The sequence below is a fragment of the Silurus meridionalis genome, chromosome 14 (genome assembly GCF_014805685.1).
Source record: "Silurus meridionalis isolate SWU-2019-XX chromosome 14, ASM1480568v1, whole genome shotgun sequence".
Lineage (NCBI taxonomy): Eukaryota > Metazoa > Chordata > Actinopteri > Siluriformes > Siluridae > Silurus > Silurus meridionalis.
In genome coordinates this window covers 6,678,820-6,691,893 of record NC_060897.1, presented here as the reverse complement: position 1 = coordinate 6,691,893, position 13,074 = coordinate 6,678,820, and the positions used below count along the sequence as shown (strand labels likewise).

The window sequence follows — 13,074 nt, the reverse complement described above, 5'->3', positions numbered from 1 at the left end:
TGTACACTGTTAGTATTGTGCTGCAACTTCAGTTTATAATGTTGCACGGAAGTTTGAAGTTCATCATAAAAGAACAGAATCCATAGCCATTTAAAAAGTTACTTACCACAGACTCCAAAATTTCAACTGATCATGCAATTAAATGCAATAAATATTGCTGATGTCTCTTTCATGACAAGTAAACGTCTTCATGTTTACCTGGATGTCTGACTTTGTTTGACAAATCAAAAGGCTTTGTCCACCCAAATTCAGATTCCTCTGTCCAACCTCAGACATCACATAAACGCTATGTTGGGTTGCAGCTCAATACAAATGTCTGTACCTGAATTTACTGTATGTTCGTTTAAATCACATGTTTTTGAGCAGGGAAATCACTAAACTGTATTTGTGATGGATTTCGGTTCTCTACGGCTAGACTTGAAAACCCATTGGATATGAAAGTTGAGTTGATATGAAAGCGAAGTATATAATAAAATACTGAACACAGGGAAATCTTTAAAGTGAAACAAACTCAAATTTAACATAGTGGGTGGGAAGTAAGAGAAGACCCATACGATGAGTGAATGAAAATGGTTCTTTGGATCATTAGGTCTTTTCTAGGGTTCTTTAGAGAACCCCTTAAGGGTTCCCCTGAAGAAATGCAGGTTTTTAATAATCTTTATCATATGTGATAGGTGGAAGGTGTGTCAGGTGTCTGAAGAGACTTTTGTATTTGAACTGGCATTGTGTGTGTGTGTGTGTGTGAGTGTGTGTGTGTGTCAGTGTGAATATTGACGGTGCTGTGATCTAACTCCAGTATTTTAGGCTTTCTGTCAAAATCACTGTAATGCACTTAATATGAGGATAAAAACCAGATGTGTACCTTCGGTGTAAGCGTGTATGTGTGCGTGCATGCGTGTGTGTGTGTGTGTGTGTGTGTGTGTGTGTGTGTGTGTGTGCGTGTGTGTGTGTGATTTGTTTTTTGTTGTCTGTGCACAATTCCTTGTGTTTGTCCATGGTTCCATGGTCAGCACACAGCTCACCCTGTCTGCATCATAAACATATATTTCCTTTTTTAAACACAGAATTCCACACAGTACATTATCTGATCATAATAAGTGACATTAAAGGTGTCTGTGTGTGTGACTGCACATGTGCGTGCTTATATGTTATAAATATCCTCCAGAATTATTGGCACCCATCCTATTAATTGCTTTGCTTTATAAAAATGAGCACAAATGATATAAGAAATATCTACACTTAAAGCTTCACCTCAAAAAACTGTGTGTGCCAAAATTTTTTTTAAAGAAATGCAAACAGGGTATCATTTATTTGTTTTATTTGTATGATTGCTTATTCATTTATTTATTTGCTTATTTATTCATTTTTAAATGACACAGTTCCTACAGGGTTGAGCTTATGTGTTTTTCTTAATAATTTTATCATTTACATGAAGGGTGTCAATAATTGTGTGTGTGTGTGTGTGTGTGTGTGTGTGTGTGTGTGTGTTTCTTTGTGTGTGTTTTTGAATAATTAATTCAAAAAGCGCTGAATTGTAATGTGAAGTACAGCATTGAGCAGAAACCTGCTAGACAATCTTCTAAATGTCTCATTTATTATTTACAGAGACACGTGAATTTTCACACACCATCTTGTGAAATTCTGTTTTCACACCTTAAGAAACACTCGAACTGTGGTTCAGTTGAAGCAGACACTCCAGTCAGGGAACAGAAAATGCAGTGTAGAGATAATCAACTCGGGCTCTGTTGTTTAAGATTTGATGTTTCTACTTTATGTTGTTGGGTTTTTCTAGTTCCTCTCATTGTTTTCCTACAATGCCGTGATTATGTCTGAAGAATAAATAAATTCTTAGGTCATCTTTTTTTTTTTTCAATAGACATAAATGAACAGAAGTGAATACAATTCTACATGTGAAATTTCCCTATGTGCAATAAAACTGATAAATCAATTACGCATGAATTTAATTATTCCCATTTCTGTATCGGATTTGACGATTTATTCACTGTTAATTAGCATAATTAAGAAAAACGTTAAACATATCCTAAAGTAATAGTGCAGGTAAATCTATATTGTCAGTATTTACCATCTGGTGGTATTTACACTATGATTTATTTTCCTCTTGCTTACTTCTCACTTCTTTTTTTTCCACCTCTCTTTCCCTCTCTCTCTCTGTCCCACTGAGGGCATCTGCTCCACTCTAATCTTTGCCTAAAATCACCAAGATAATCCTTCTATCCATCTGTCATGAGGATGGGAGATAGGAAAGTCCGACAATCATCTGCATTGGCCTGCGTTGCTGCTGACATCTTCTGGTAAAAGACTGTAAAATCTCTGTCACTCACTGCTACATAATCAGGCCTATTTTAATGTGCACGAGTGACCAGGAATTCAGATCAGTTCGGTTTTGTTTGTATTTTAACAATGGACAAGGTTTGCAAAACAGCTTGACCTAAATCAATAGATTAGGTATATAAATCGAACATTAATCCCTAATGAGAGAGCCAGGGTGATAATGACAGTAAAGAAAAACTCCCTGAAACAATATTAGATATGAGAGGAACCAGATTAATAAAGGAACCTGTCCGCATCTGCGTGACAGCAAATGTCCATTCATTAGAATAAAGTTAATGTGTGTACACGAAAGCAGAAGGCATTGAAATGCACACATTACGCATGCATTTGAAACCTGTTAATAATATAACATTACGTCTAGTTTACGTATACGGGCAGTAGTGAGTCATTTAAACCAGTGAGTCATGAAAGCCAGTGTTTCAGGAAAATTAGTGAAGGCAAACAATGAACTTTAAGTGTACCTCAGATACAAACTCCAGGTGGGTCAAGGAGGGTTTTTTCCTCATTTCTTTTATTTTTCATTTGTACAAATCAAAATGAACAATGGATGTGTGTTACGTAGCCATGCAAATGTTTCAGCATGGATACTGTATGCTTATTCATCTTCAGTAAAAATTTTTCTGTGTGGGATTATGAGTGGAAGAAAACCAGAGAACCCAGGAGAAAACCGAGAGCTGTGAAGAACATGCAAAACTCATGCTGTGAAGTGGCCACATAGGCCACATGATATGGTTCAAATGTTTTAGAATGTCCCAATACCTTCCAAGTTTCAGTTGTGTTGTACATTTTTTTATAATAGCAATAAAAAATTTACCTTTCTGTAAAATTAACCATTTATAGAGTTATTTCAATAGTAAAATGTATTCAAAATTTATTTTTAATTTGCCTGCATACTTTTATAGAGGCTTATAATAAAAATTGATTCACCTTGGACATTTATTTAAACAGTTCTTTTTGTTATTTTTGTACAATTCAAAAACACTGTAAATTCGTGGTATAACGGTTTATTTGTTTATTTTTTATTGGTTATGTTGTTCAGTGTTGAATTGCTTTATTTGTGGTGGAGTTATGGGTAGAGATTGCTGTGGAAATTCTAAGGTCCTTCTCCATCTGATTTACCAAGTAGCTTTGTGGACAATTTCTGAATATATATATATATATATATATATATATATATATATATATATATATATATATATATCGCTCTGGGTACTCTATGAAGCTGAGGTAGTTTACTATCTGGTACCATGTAAATACAAAGGCCAATTGTAAATGTACTGATATTACACAAACTTTTATAATACACAATACACTATTATAATACACAAACTTTTAAACACCATCCATTTGTCACATTAGTGGTGTTAACTCCAAAGAACATGGTGATTTTTCTTGCTTTCATTCTGCCATAGCAGAGCACAATATCACACACACCCACTCTTAATTGTTGTGAAAGTGTGTGTGTGTGTGTGTGTGTGTGTGTGTGTGTGTGTGTGTGTGTGTGTGTTTGTGAGATTTCACTCTTTTTTCAGCATGGTTGTGGGTGTCGAAATGTGGGGAAAAAGCCAAAGAAAGAATTTCCATCTTATACCATTAATTTCAGCATTGTTTCTTTTGTAATCCATCCATCCATCCATCCATCCATCCATCCATCCATCCATCCATCCATCCATCCATCCATCCATCCATCTATCTATCTATCTATCTATCTATCTATCTATCTATCTATCTATCTATCTATTTAATATTAGTATTGAAATCCTTTCTAAAAAAAGATGTCAGCATCAGTCATACCTGATAGAAACCAGTCTAAACTCTTGGCACTTGTGCTTTTTTTTCTTGCCACCCCCAGAATGCATGCAATTTGGTGGTGGTAGGCGCAGGAGGTGTTTGGAAAAGCTGTCCAGCTGATTCATACCAGGACTTTTGAGTTTATAAAATAAAAAAATAATTTCAATATAACTAATGCCTGGAGAGATTCGGCATAGAAAGATTTGTCAGGTCGCCTGAACCATCCAGGGACAATCTGCTTCACTTCTTTAATTGTGCAATTTTATGACAGGTTATGCATCGATTATCCAGAATCAGGCGTTCAACACGCTGAATAATCACAGGAATGACTGTGGTGGCTTGAAGTCTTTTGCAGATATCCAAGGGTTTTATACCTTCGTCCACAAGAAACTTCATCACCCCACATTGTACTATGCACACACTAACACTTTTGTCTGCCACATTGATTAACGGTCTCTAGACTGGCCCACGACATGTGCACCGCCTATCGGTAATAGGACACACCAGCCACTTGCCACTGTGTGTTATACCACAACGCTAGCACCATTTTTATACCAGTAAAATGAAAAGTCCCAGTTTGACTTGAACGCCCATTGTAATTTGAGTCCACTGTTGAGATGCATTTCACTTTGCTTCGATAGAAGATACTCAAAACCTTGTGTGGTTTTAATGTAGTTTACAATTCGTTTTTGCATTCTGGTTAAAAACAGAGGGATCAATAAAGTGTTTTATTTCTTCTTTTGAAGCTAGTGTGGAACAACCTGCAAGCTGAAAATGTTGCATGTTACATGAATATGTGCCAAAATCCTTCAGAAATCTATTAATAGTGTTAATTATTACTTTTATTATTAACTATCGTTGGTAGTGACGAGGATGGACAGGATTAGAAATGAGTTTATTAGAGGGACAGCGCATGTAGGATGTTTTGTAGACAAGGTGAGGGAGAAGGGATTGAGATAATTTGGACATGTGCAGATGAGGAACTTGGGGTATATCGGTAGGAGAATGCTGAGGATGGAGCCACCAGGTAGGCGGAAAAGAGGAAGACCAAGGAGGAGGTTTATGGATGTGGTGAGGGAAGACATGCAGGTAGTTGGGTTGAAAGAAGCACATGTAGAGGACGGGGGTGGTACGGAGACGAATGATCCACTGTGGCGACCCCTATTGGGAGAAGCCGAAAGAAGAAGAAATAGTCAAGTCATTTCAAGTCAAGTTTATTTCTATAGTGCTTTTCACAACAGGCATTGTCTCAAAGCAGCTTTACAGAATTTAAGGTGAATGATGTGTATTTATCCCTGATGAGCAGCCATGGTGACTGTGGCAAGGAAAAACTCCCTTAGATGTTATGAGGAAGAAACCTTGAGAGGAACCAGACTCAAAAGGGGAACCCATCCTCATTTGGGTGACATCAAGAGTGTAATCATACATCATTAAACAATACAGAACACTGGAGAGTGAGAACTAACATGAGCACTGAAGTGTAAAATTATGAGTTTCTACAGTCTTATACAGTCATTTGTGGTTATAAAACTAGGAGCTACTGAACAACTCATAAAATAGCTCAACATTTGCGATCATCATAGATCCAACTCCAGCTTCTCCATGCCAGAGCCTTTAAACACTCAAGGAGGTCCAGAAGAAGTGTTAATATGGATGTTTTTTTCTAGCTGGGATGCAGCCGGGGTGTGTGCACATATATGGAGCACTATTGAGAAATGCGGCTCAGTCAATGAGATTTCAGAAAAGAAAAATGTATTTAATAATACACTTTTTGTATTTATATTCTATAGCCTTATCAGCAGAGGGATGACCCTGAAGAGTCTTGAAAGCCCTTTGCTCTCACGGTGAAGGGTGGAGAACCTCAGGCACGGCCCTAAAGACGTCAGTAACTTCATCACCATGTCCTTTTAACGTAAAACTCAAAGCTGATTGGCCTACAGTGACGCTATAACGTTAGGAGAAAACATTCCGCTCTTTGATTGGCTCGACCTCGTTCCCTATTTCATCTCAGCCAATAGTGTATTAGATTATATTAAATAGCAACATCCTATTGGCTAGTTATGTTTATAGTCCCGCCCCTCCGCGCCCACAATGAAACAGGGAGAGTCTTTGCCAAGAAGTGCTAAATGTATGGAGATACGACCATAGTCTCGAATTGGACCCTAATAAATTAATCTTATATTAAAATACGAATAGTTTTTTTTTTATTCTCTACACTCGTCACGTACTTTTTCGGGGCGAATATAATTGATTTGATGTAAATGCGGATAGTTTTACTGTCGTAAAAGCGACCGTAATGCGGCTCAGCGGCTAATCCGTGCGACTCGTTTACATTCATTTGTTTGCACACGTCGATTTGAAAGCACGAGGAATTCAAGTTATACACATTTCCAAGGTAAAAAGGATCTATTTCTTATTATTTGTAAACATTCCCAGCCAATGAGTTTGTGTAGTTTTGTTTTTCAGGTTAATTTGGCTGATATGTTAAGCTGAAGCTAACTCCTTAGCCTGGTTAGCTAACTGTAGTTGAAAGTCGGGGTTGATAACTTTTTGACAGTTATAACATTTCTTTTAACAAATCATATTAATTCACTTAATTACCTTTTTTTTTACACGTTAGTGTCGCTCACTTTGCCAGCAACACACATTCCGAGCTTTCGGCACTTTTTTTTGAATCGCCAAGTAACTTCTCATCTCAAATAGTTTTATACTCCCTCTGTAGGTCCACTATATAGGGCGATATTAAACCACACTTCCGGTATTTATATAGTGCACTATATTACCTGTGGGAAGCCATTTTATATCGAGCCAATAATGGATAAATATGATGGTTATTGAGTATGTAGTGGAAACAGAAATTAATCAGTGAATATGGGTTTCTTTTTTTTACTTTTTTTTTTACTTTGTGAACTGGCCATGGTGGTTTATTATTTAATTTTTTTCTTCCAGAATGACTGAGTACAAGTTGGTGGTGGTAGGAGCAGGTGGTGTTGGGAAAAGTGCACTCACTATCCAGCTCATTCAGAATCACTTTGTGGATGAATATGACCCCACCATTGAGGTACACTTGTCTGTCTGTCTGTCTGTCTGTCTGTCTGTCTGAGTAACACTATATGAAAACATTTGGTCCACTATGGCAACTGTGCTATGTGTGTGTGTGTGTGTGTGTGTGTGTATATGTGTATATATATATATATATATATATATATATATAGTATATAATAGTATATAATATATACACACACACACACACACACACACACATATATATATATATATATATATATATATATATATATATATATATATATATATATACATATACATACATACATACGTGTGTACATACATATATAATATACATACATATATTAATTATACATATATACACACACATGTTTAAATAAGCCTGATACTATTTTGCCAGGCTAGAGTTATGTAAAACCAACACACTCGAGCGGGAACCCGCCCAGTCATCCAGGCAACGATGCTGTTGAGTCATAGCATGACCTATATTGCAGAAATCATAATAGGAAATGTTTGGTTTATAGTTTGTTATGGAGTGAAGCCAACTCGATACACCAGACAGATTCACTTTCCTAATGTAAACTAAAATGTAATGTTGGATGAAACCTCACTTGCATAGATTATTTATTTACGTTAACTCGCCTTGTGCGAATATTTTCCATCCGGTTTGCAGCCAAAGTGGAGCACATCTGGCTAAATTGTAAAAATTTCACACGGTCGTGTGCGTATTCGAAAAGTTTACTTAACTTACAACATGTGATTGACTGTGATTGTCACATGATCCTGTTTTCAACAACTCCAAACTGGACTTTAAATTCAGGGGTTCTCAAGCTAGGGGTCTTTTGTTCAATTATTTTACCAATAAAACGTATCGAATATGTTACTAACGTTGAAAACTTTTGTGCTCAAATTTGTACAAATGTTTCTGCGAGTTAATAGCGTAAATATTTCAGACTGCATTCTCTACTAGCATAGGCGTTGTCATTTTATTAGGTTCTCAATGACAGAGTCTGGCTTAGAAAAGTGTGTTTACCAACTATAGATTTGAGCGTGATGGTAAACAATGTCGTGAACCAACAATGTCATGGCTCAGGGGTCAGAGAACATTAATTTTTGTTTGATGCCGCTTGGACTAAAAACCCTTTTGGGAACCGTTGATTTAACCGGCGGTTCTATTTGGTTGCTATATTTTGTTTCTATTTTGGATGCTAAACCTGATAAATTTTCTGTATGGGATTCTTTTTTAAAAATTTGATAGTCAGGTATTTTTTTTAAATGAGCGAATGCAGTGGCATGTGAAAAGTTACAGATGATACATTCCCTTTATATTTTAAACAAAGCAAAAGTTTGGGCACCCTGCATAGTTAGTATCTAGTAGCAAGTATCACAGCTTGTAAACTTTTTTTTTTGTAGCAGCCAAGAGTCTTTCAGTTCTTGTTTGAGGGATTTTCACCCATTCTTCCTTACAACAGTCTTCCAGTTTTGTAAGATTTCTGGGCTGTCTTGTACGCACTGCTCTTTTGAGGTCTATCCACAAATTTTCAATGATGTTTTGGTCAGGAGACTGTGAGGGTCATGGCAAAACCTTCAGCTTGCGCCTCTTAAGGTAGTCTATCGTGGATTTCGAGGTGTGTTTTGGATCATTATCCATTTGTACTTCAGCTTTTTTACAGATGCTGTTTTGTTTGCTCCTGGAATTTATTCCGAAATGATTTGAATCCATTCTTCCCTCTACCAATGAAACGTTCCCCATGCCATTGGCTGCAATACAACTCCAAAGCATGACTGATCGAACCCCATTCTTTACAGATGGACTGGTGTGCTTTTCAACAAATTCTGTGCCCTCTGTTCTCCAAACATACCTTTGCTCATTGTGGCCAAATAGTTCTATTTGCAAAATTCAGACACGGAATTTTGTGGTGGGGATGCAGGAGAGGTTTTCTTTCTGATGACTCTTTTATGAAGGCCATATCTTTCATCACTGAACAGTGTACCACAACTCCAGAGTTTACAGTCAAAATGGAAACCAAATCTTACAAGCAGTTCTCTGGTTTTTCTTGGTCTTTCAGACTTGATCTTGACCTCCACTGTTCCTGTTAACTGCCATTTCTTAATTACATTCCGAACTGAGGAAATCGGTACCTGAAAACACTTTGCTATCTTCTTATATAATTATAATTGATTAATTGATTATAATTGAAATAATTATTGATTTAGATCTTTTAATTTAATTGATTACTTAATTACAAATTCATGCCAGCAAACTAAAGGTCAAATCAGTGAGACAGTAGGACAGTAAATTTACACATGTCCTTAAAATCGGCACATTTTTCTTGTTATTGTTTTTTTTTTCCATTGTATTGAAAGTTTGAATGTTTGACAACATTCACTTATTAATTTTCATTATTTTAATTTTTTTTTTTTTTTACCTTCCTCACACCTCCCTTGTAACCTCCCCCAAGCATCTTATATGAATGAAGTTGTATTTAGATGAAAGTGCTGCATGTTACCGGAGTCGGTGTAAATTAGCTTTTTATTAGTGTGGTTGGAATGTAGTCTTAGGCTACACCTTCACTAATCCAGATAAATTTGAAAATGGTGTCTTTGTCTAAAAAAAACCCTCCGTGTCAACAATATCGCTTTCAAAAGTTGCTCACCCACACCGAAAAGTCCGCAATCACACACATGCCTCTGTACTACGCATGAGTAAAATGTAAGACAATGTCGTCCACTATCTTGGCTGAACTGGTCACATGACTAAAAAATGCAGTATAGTTTTCAAAAAACCTCTACAAACGTCTTTTTTCAAATCGATCCACTTTGGAGAGCGTTTTCAAACTGCTACGTTTTTAATGACTTAAAACGCTGGCCAAAACCAAGAGGGAAAAAAAATCTTTTTCAAACGTATTTGTGTGGACATGGCCTTAAGTAATATACTGTACGTGTGTTAGTTTGCCACACCTCCACCCTTGTATCTTACTCTGTACCATAACCTGCTGTTTAATCCATAACAATGATCCAGATTCATAATAGAGACCTACAAGACTGTATAGTTGAGGTCTTTGCTCCAACACACCCATATCTGATTCTCCTTCTACCATTCAACGGCTAAACTCTCGACCTCTGAGAAAATATCATCATTTTTGATTGATTTCAGTCTCAGATGTCGTACTTTCTTTGCTCGATACAGGACTCGTACAGGAAGCAGGTGGTGATCGATGGCGAGACGTGTCTCCTGGACATCCTGGACACTGCAGGTCAGGAGGAGTACAGCGCTATGAGGGATCAGTACATGAGGACTGGCGAAGGCTTCCTCTGTGTGTTTGCCATCAATAACATCAAGTCTTTCGAGGACGTGCATCTCTACAGGTATTATTTTCAGTCAGGCTGTGAAAATGTGCACGGACTTCCCCTTCACGTGAGCTGAAAGCTTCCTGCGGGTTTTATCAACACGCATTAAGTCTTATCTTCGATTATTTAAGCACAATCATCATGGCACTCTCACAGAAGTAATCTTGTTGAGAAATTTACAGTCTAGAACTTTTTTTTTTTTCCAGGTCAAAGTCATGCAGATCGTTAGGGTTTTATCGAGGTTACTTAAGCGTTATTTGAATATAAAATTGGCGTAGAAATGACGCAATGAAAGTTGCTCAGCAATAACTAAGGGCAATTCTCACAACGTTTCACAACTTCCTGTTTTCTGAGAAGCAAAGTTGACGAGCAACGATTTTCTTTCTGCACTCTGACATGTTTCATCTTATCCGTTTATTAAATGTGTGTGTAGAGAGCAGATAAACCGGGTGAAGGACAGCGACAATGTTCCGATGGTGTTGGTGGGGAACAAAAGCGATCTGAGCTCTCGCACAGTAGAGACCCGTCAAGCACAAGAACTGGCTCGGGGATACGGCATCCCGTTCGTCGAGACGTCCGCTAAAACACGACAGGTGGGTGAACACCATTAATGCACACGGGGGAATGGGGATTCAAAATCTACAAATAAAAAGAAGTTAAAGTTGCGTAACAAATTAGTAGTAGTGTCGTAACTGTAGCGGTTCACAAAATGTTCTCTTGGAAATCTAAGTCCAGCGAGTGCCGGTTGCTGTCTTGCTCATTGTTCAGCAACTAGATCCAAATCAATATGTTCACTGTATCATGTTCAGAAAGTCAGACGAGACTGTGCGAGTTAATTAGGAACGTGTGAGCGATCGTGAACAAACGTTTTTACTTACAGGTACAACAGTAGTATAACGTGCAGAAATGTAAATAAATAAAGGATTAAATAAATGGCACACGGTTGCTTGGCATTGCTGCTGTCAATTTTAAAGGCACCAATATTTGTCATCACACGTTTGGTTAACGCCCTTATTTGAATACGTTTCCTCATTTCTATAGTAACAGGGACTTGGATATGTGGCAATCCACATAAAATGGAAAAAAAAAATTGCTGAAATGAAGTTAAGTATGAGAGGTTTAACATTTTTGGAAGGAGTCTTCAGTGACTGGTTTTTGGCTGATTCATAGACCTTCTACAACATTGGAATGCTGACTGCACCCCAGGCCTCCTCACTTCACCTTCACCAGTACCTGACTTTATTAACACCCTTGTGGCTGAATGAGCACAAATCTATAAACACACTCCAAAATCTAGAGGAACATCTTTTCTGTGGAATAGGATGGTCACACATTTTATACCATCATTAATCCAGATGTTCAGGAATTGTTGGTACTAATCAGAATGCACGACAGCATGAAACTTACTTGTTTGAGGCACTGACATTTTGGAAATCTCGTAACAGAGTTAGCATCTGTTCAGTCCTACGCATGGACTCGGTTACGCAGGAACCTGGTAGATGATTTAACGGCGTTCGTTCTCTCCTCCGCAGGGTGTGGAGGAGGCTTTCTACTCTCTGGTTCGGGAGATCAGGAGATACAAGGAGACGAACCGCAGCAACAAGAAGAGCAAGAAACACCCACAGAGACGCTGCACTCTTTTATAGCAATACTTCTGCCCACTCTTGCACTACATTCCTGGAATAGCACTGTGCACATACATACACACACCTGCACACACTGCTGTAGCATCTCAACCCTTCTTCCTCCACTCAGAGCCAATTTAGAGTAAAGTCCCATTTAGGAAGCCCAAACAGTGCCATGGCTGCTATATGCTCTTTTTTTTTTTTTTTCTTTTCCCCCCCCCAATACGTTTGCAGTGGGGTTTAAATGGTTTGCCAAATGCAGAGGTTCCTACTTGGGCTTTACATATTGTAAATCCTTATCGTTTATGTGGCATTGGACTTGTTTTATAGAACTTTTTATCCTGCCATATCCATATTTTGTAGCATTTGTGTACTCAAATCTCCAGTTCACCTCAACTTTTAACACCATGACTCGGTTAAAGGGTTTCAACAGAGCTAGTGCACTACCTGTAACCACTATGAAATTGTGCTTGCAAGGTTGCTATGCAGTTTCCACCACCATGACCACGAACAATGAGTTCAAGCTGCTCCTTATCTTTCTCTCTGTCTCCACACACTCTACTTCTCTCTGCCTCATTCTTAGGCTTTCTTTACTGCAAGCAAAGCTTAAGAGATGATTGTATTTTCTCATTTTCATCGTTACGAAGCAGGAAATACGGCCGGATACATTTATTTTGAATTTATCGAAGCCTGACATCTTGTGATACCTGATGCATTCCTCTCATCAGAAAGAGGAGACCACCTTAGGAGTTGAATGGGATTTTGTTAATAAAAAGGGTTTTGGCTAAAACGGAGTCTCGTTTTTTTTCTCTTCAACTTAATCATGTCTAAGTTTTACATGCACGTTGTATATAACAGGCAGGGCATGTGTGCTCCAGTTTTTGTAAAATTATAAAAAAAAATTTAAAAAAAAGGTACATGAATTTTT

The 13,074-nt window shown here is 37.6% G+C and overlaps 1 protein-coding gene across 1 annotated transcript; it reads left to right on the top strand.

Moving 5' to 3' along the window:
- Positions 1–6,225: 6,225 nt before the first annotated feature.
- On the top strand, positions 6,226–12,936 carry zgc:55558 (GTPase KRas). The gene is made up of 5 exons (XM_046866012.1): positions 6,226–6,538; positions 7,093–7,204; positions 10,361–10,539; positions 10,955–11,114; positions 12,054–12,936. The coding sequence occupies exons 2-5, from the start codon at positions 7,094–7,096 to the stop codon at positions 12,165–12,167; spliced, it is 564 nt and encodes a 187-aa protein (XP_046721968.1). The 5' UTR covers positions 6,226–6,538; position 7,093; the 3' UTR covers positions 12,168–12,936.
- The last annotated feature ends 138 nt before the right edge of the window (positions 12,937–13,074 follow it).

What these genes read in the sequence shown, in the direction of transcription:
- zgc:55558 (XM_046866012.1), top strand. Translation starts at nt 7,094, where the DNA reads ATGACTGAGTACAAGTTGGTGGTGGTAGGAGCAGGTGGTGTTGGGAAA. An exon ending in GAGGACGTGCATCTCTACAG is followed by an intron (nt 10,540 to 10,954) that starts GTATTATTTTCA and finishes ATGTGTGTGTAG; the next exon opens with AGAGCAGATAAACCGGGTGA. An exon ending in CGTCCGCTAAAACACGACAG is followed by an intron (nt 11,115 to 12,053) that starts GTGGGTGAACAC and finishes TCTCCTCCGCAG; the next exon opens with GGTGTGGAGGAGGCTTTCTA.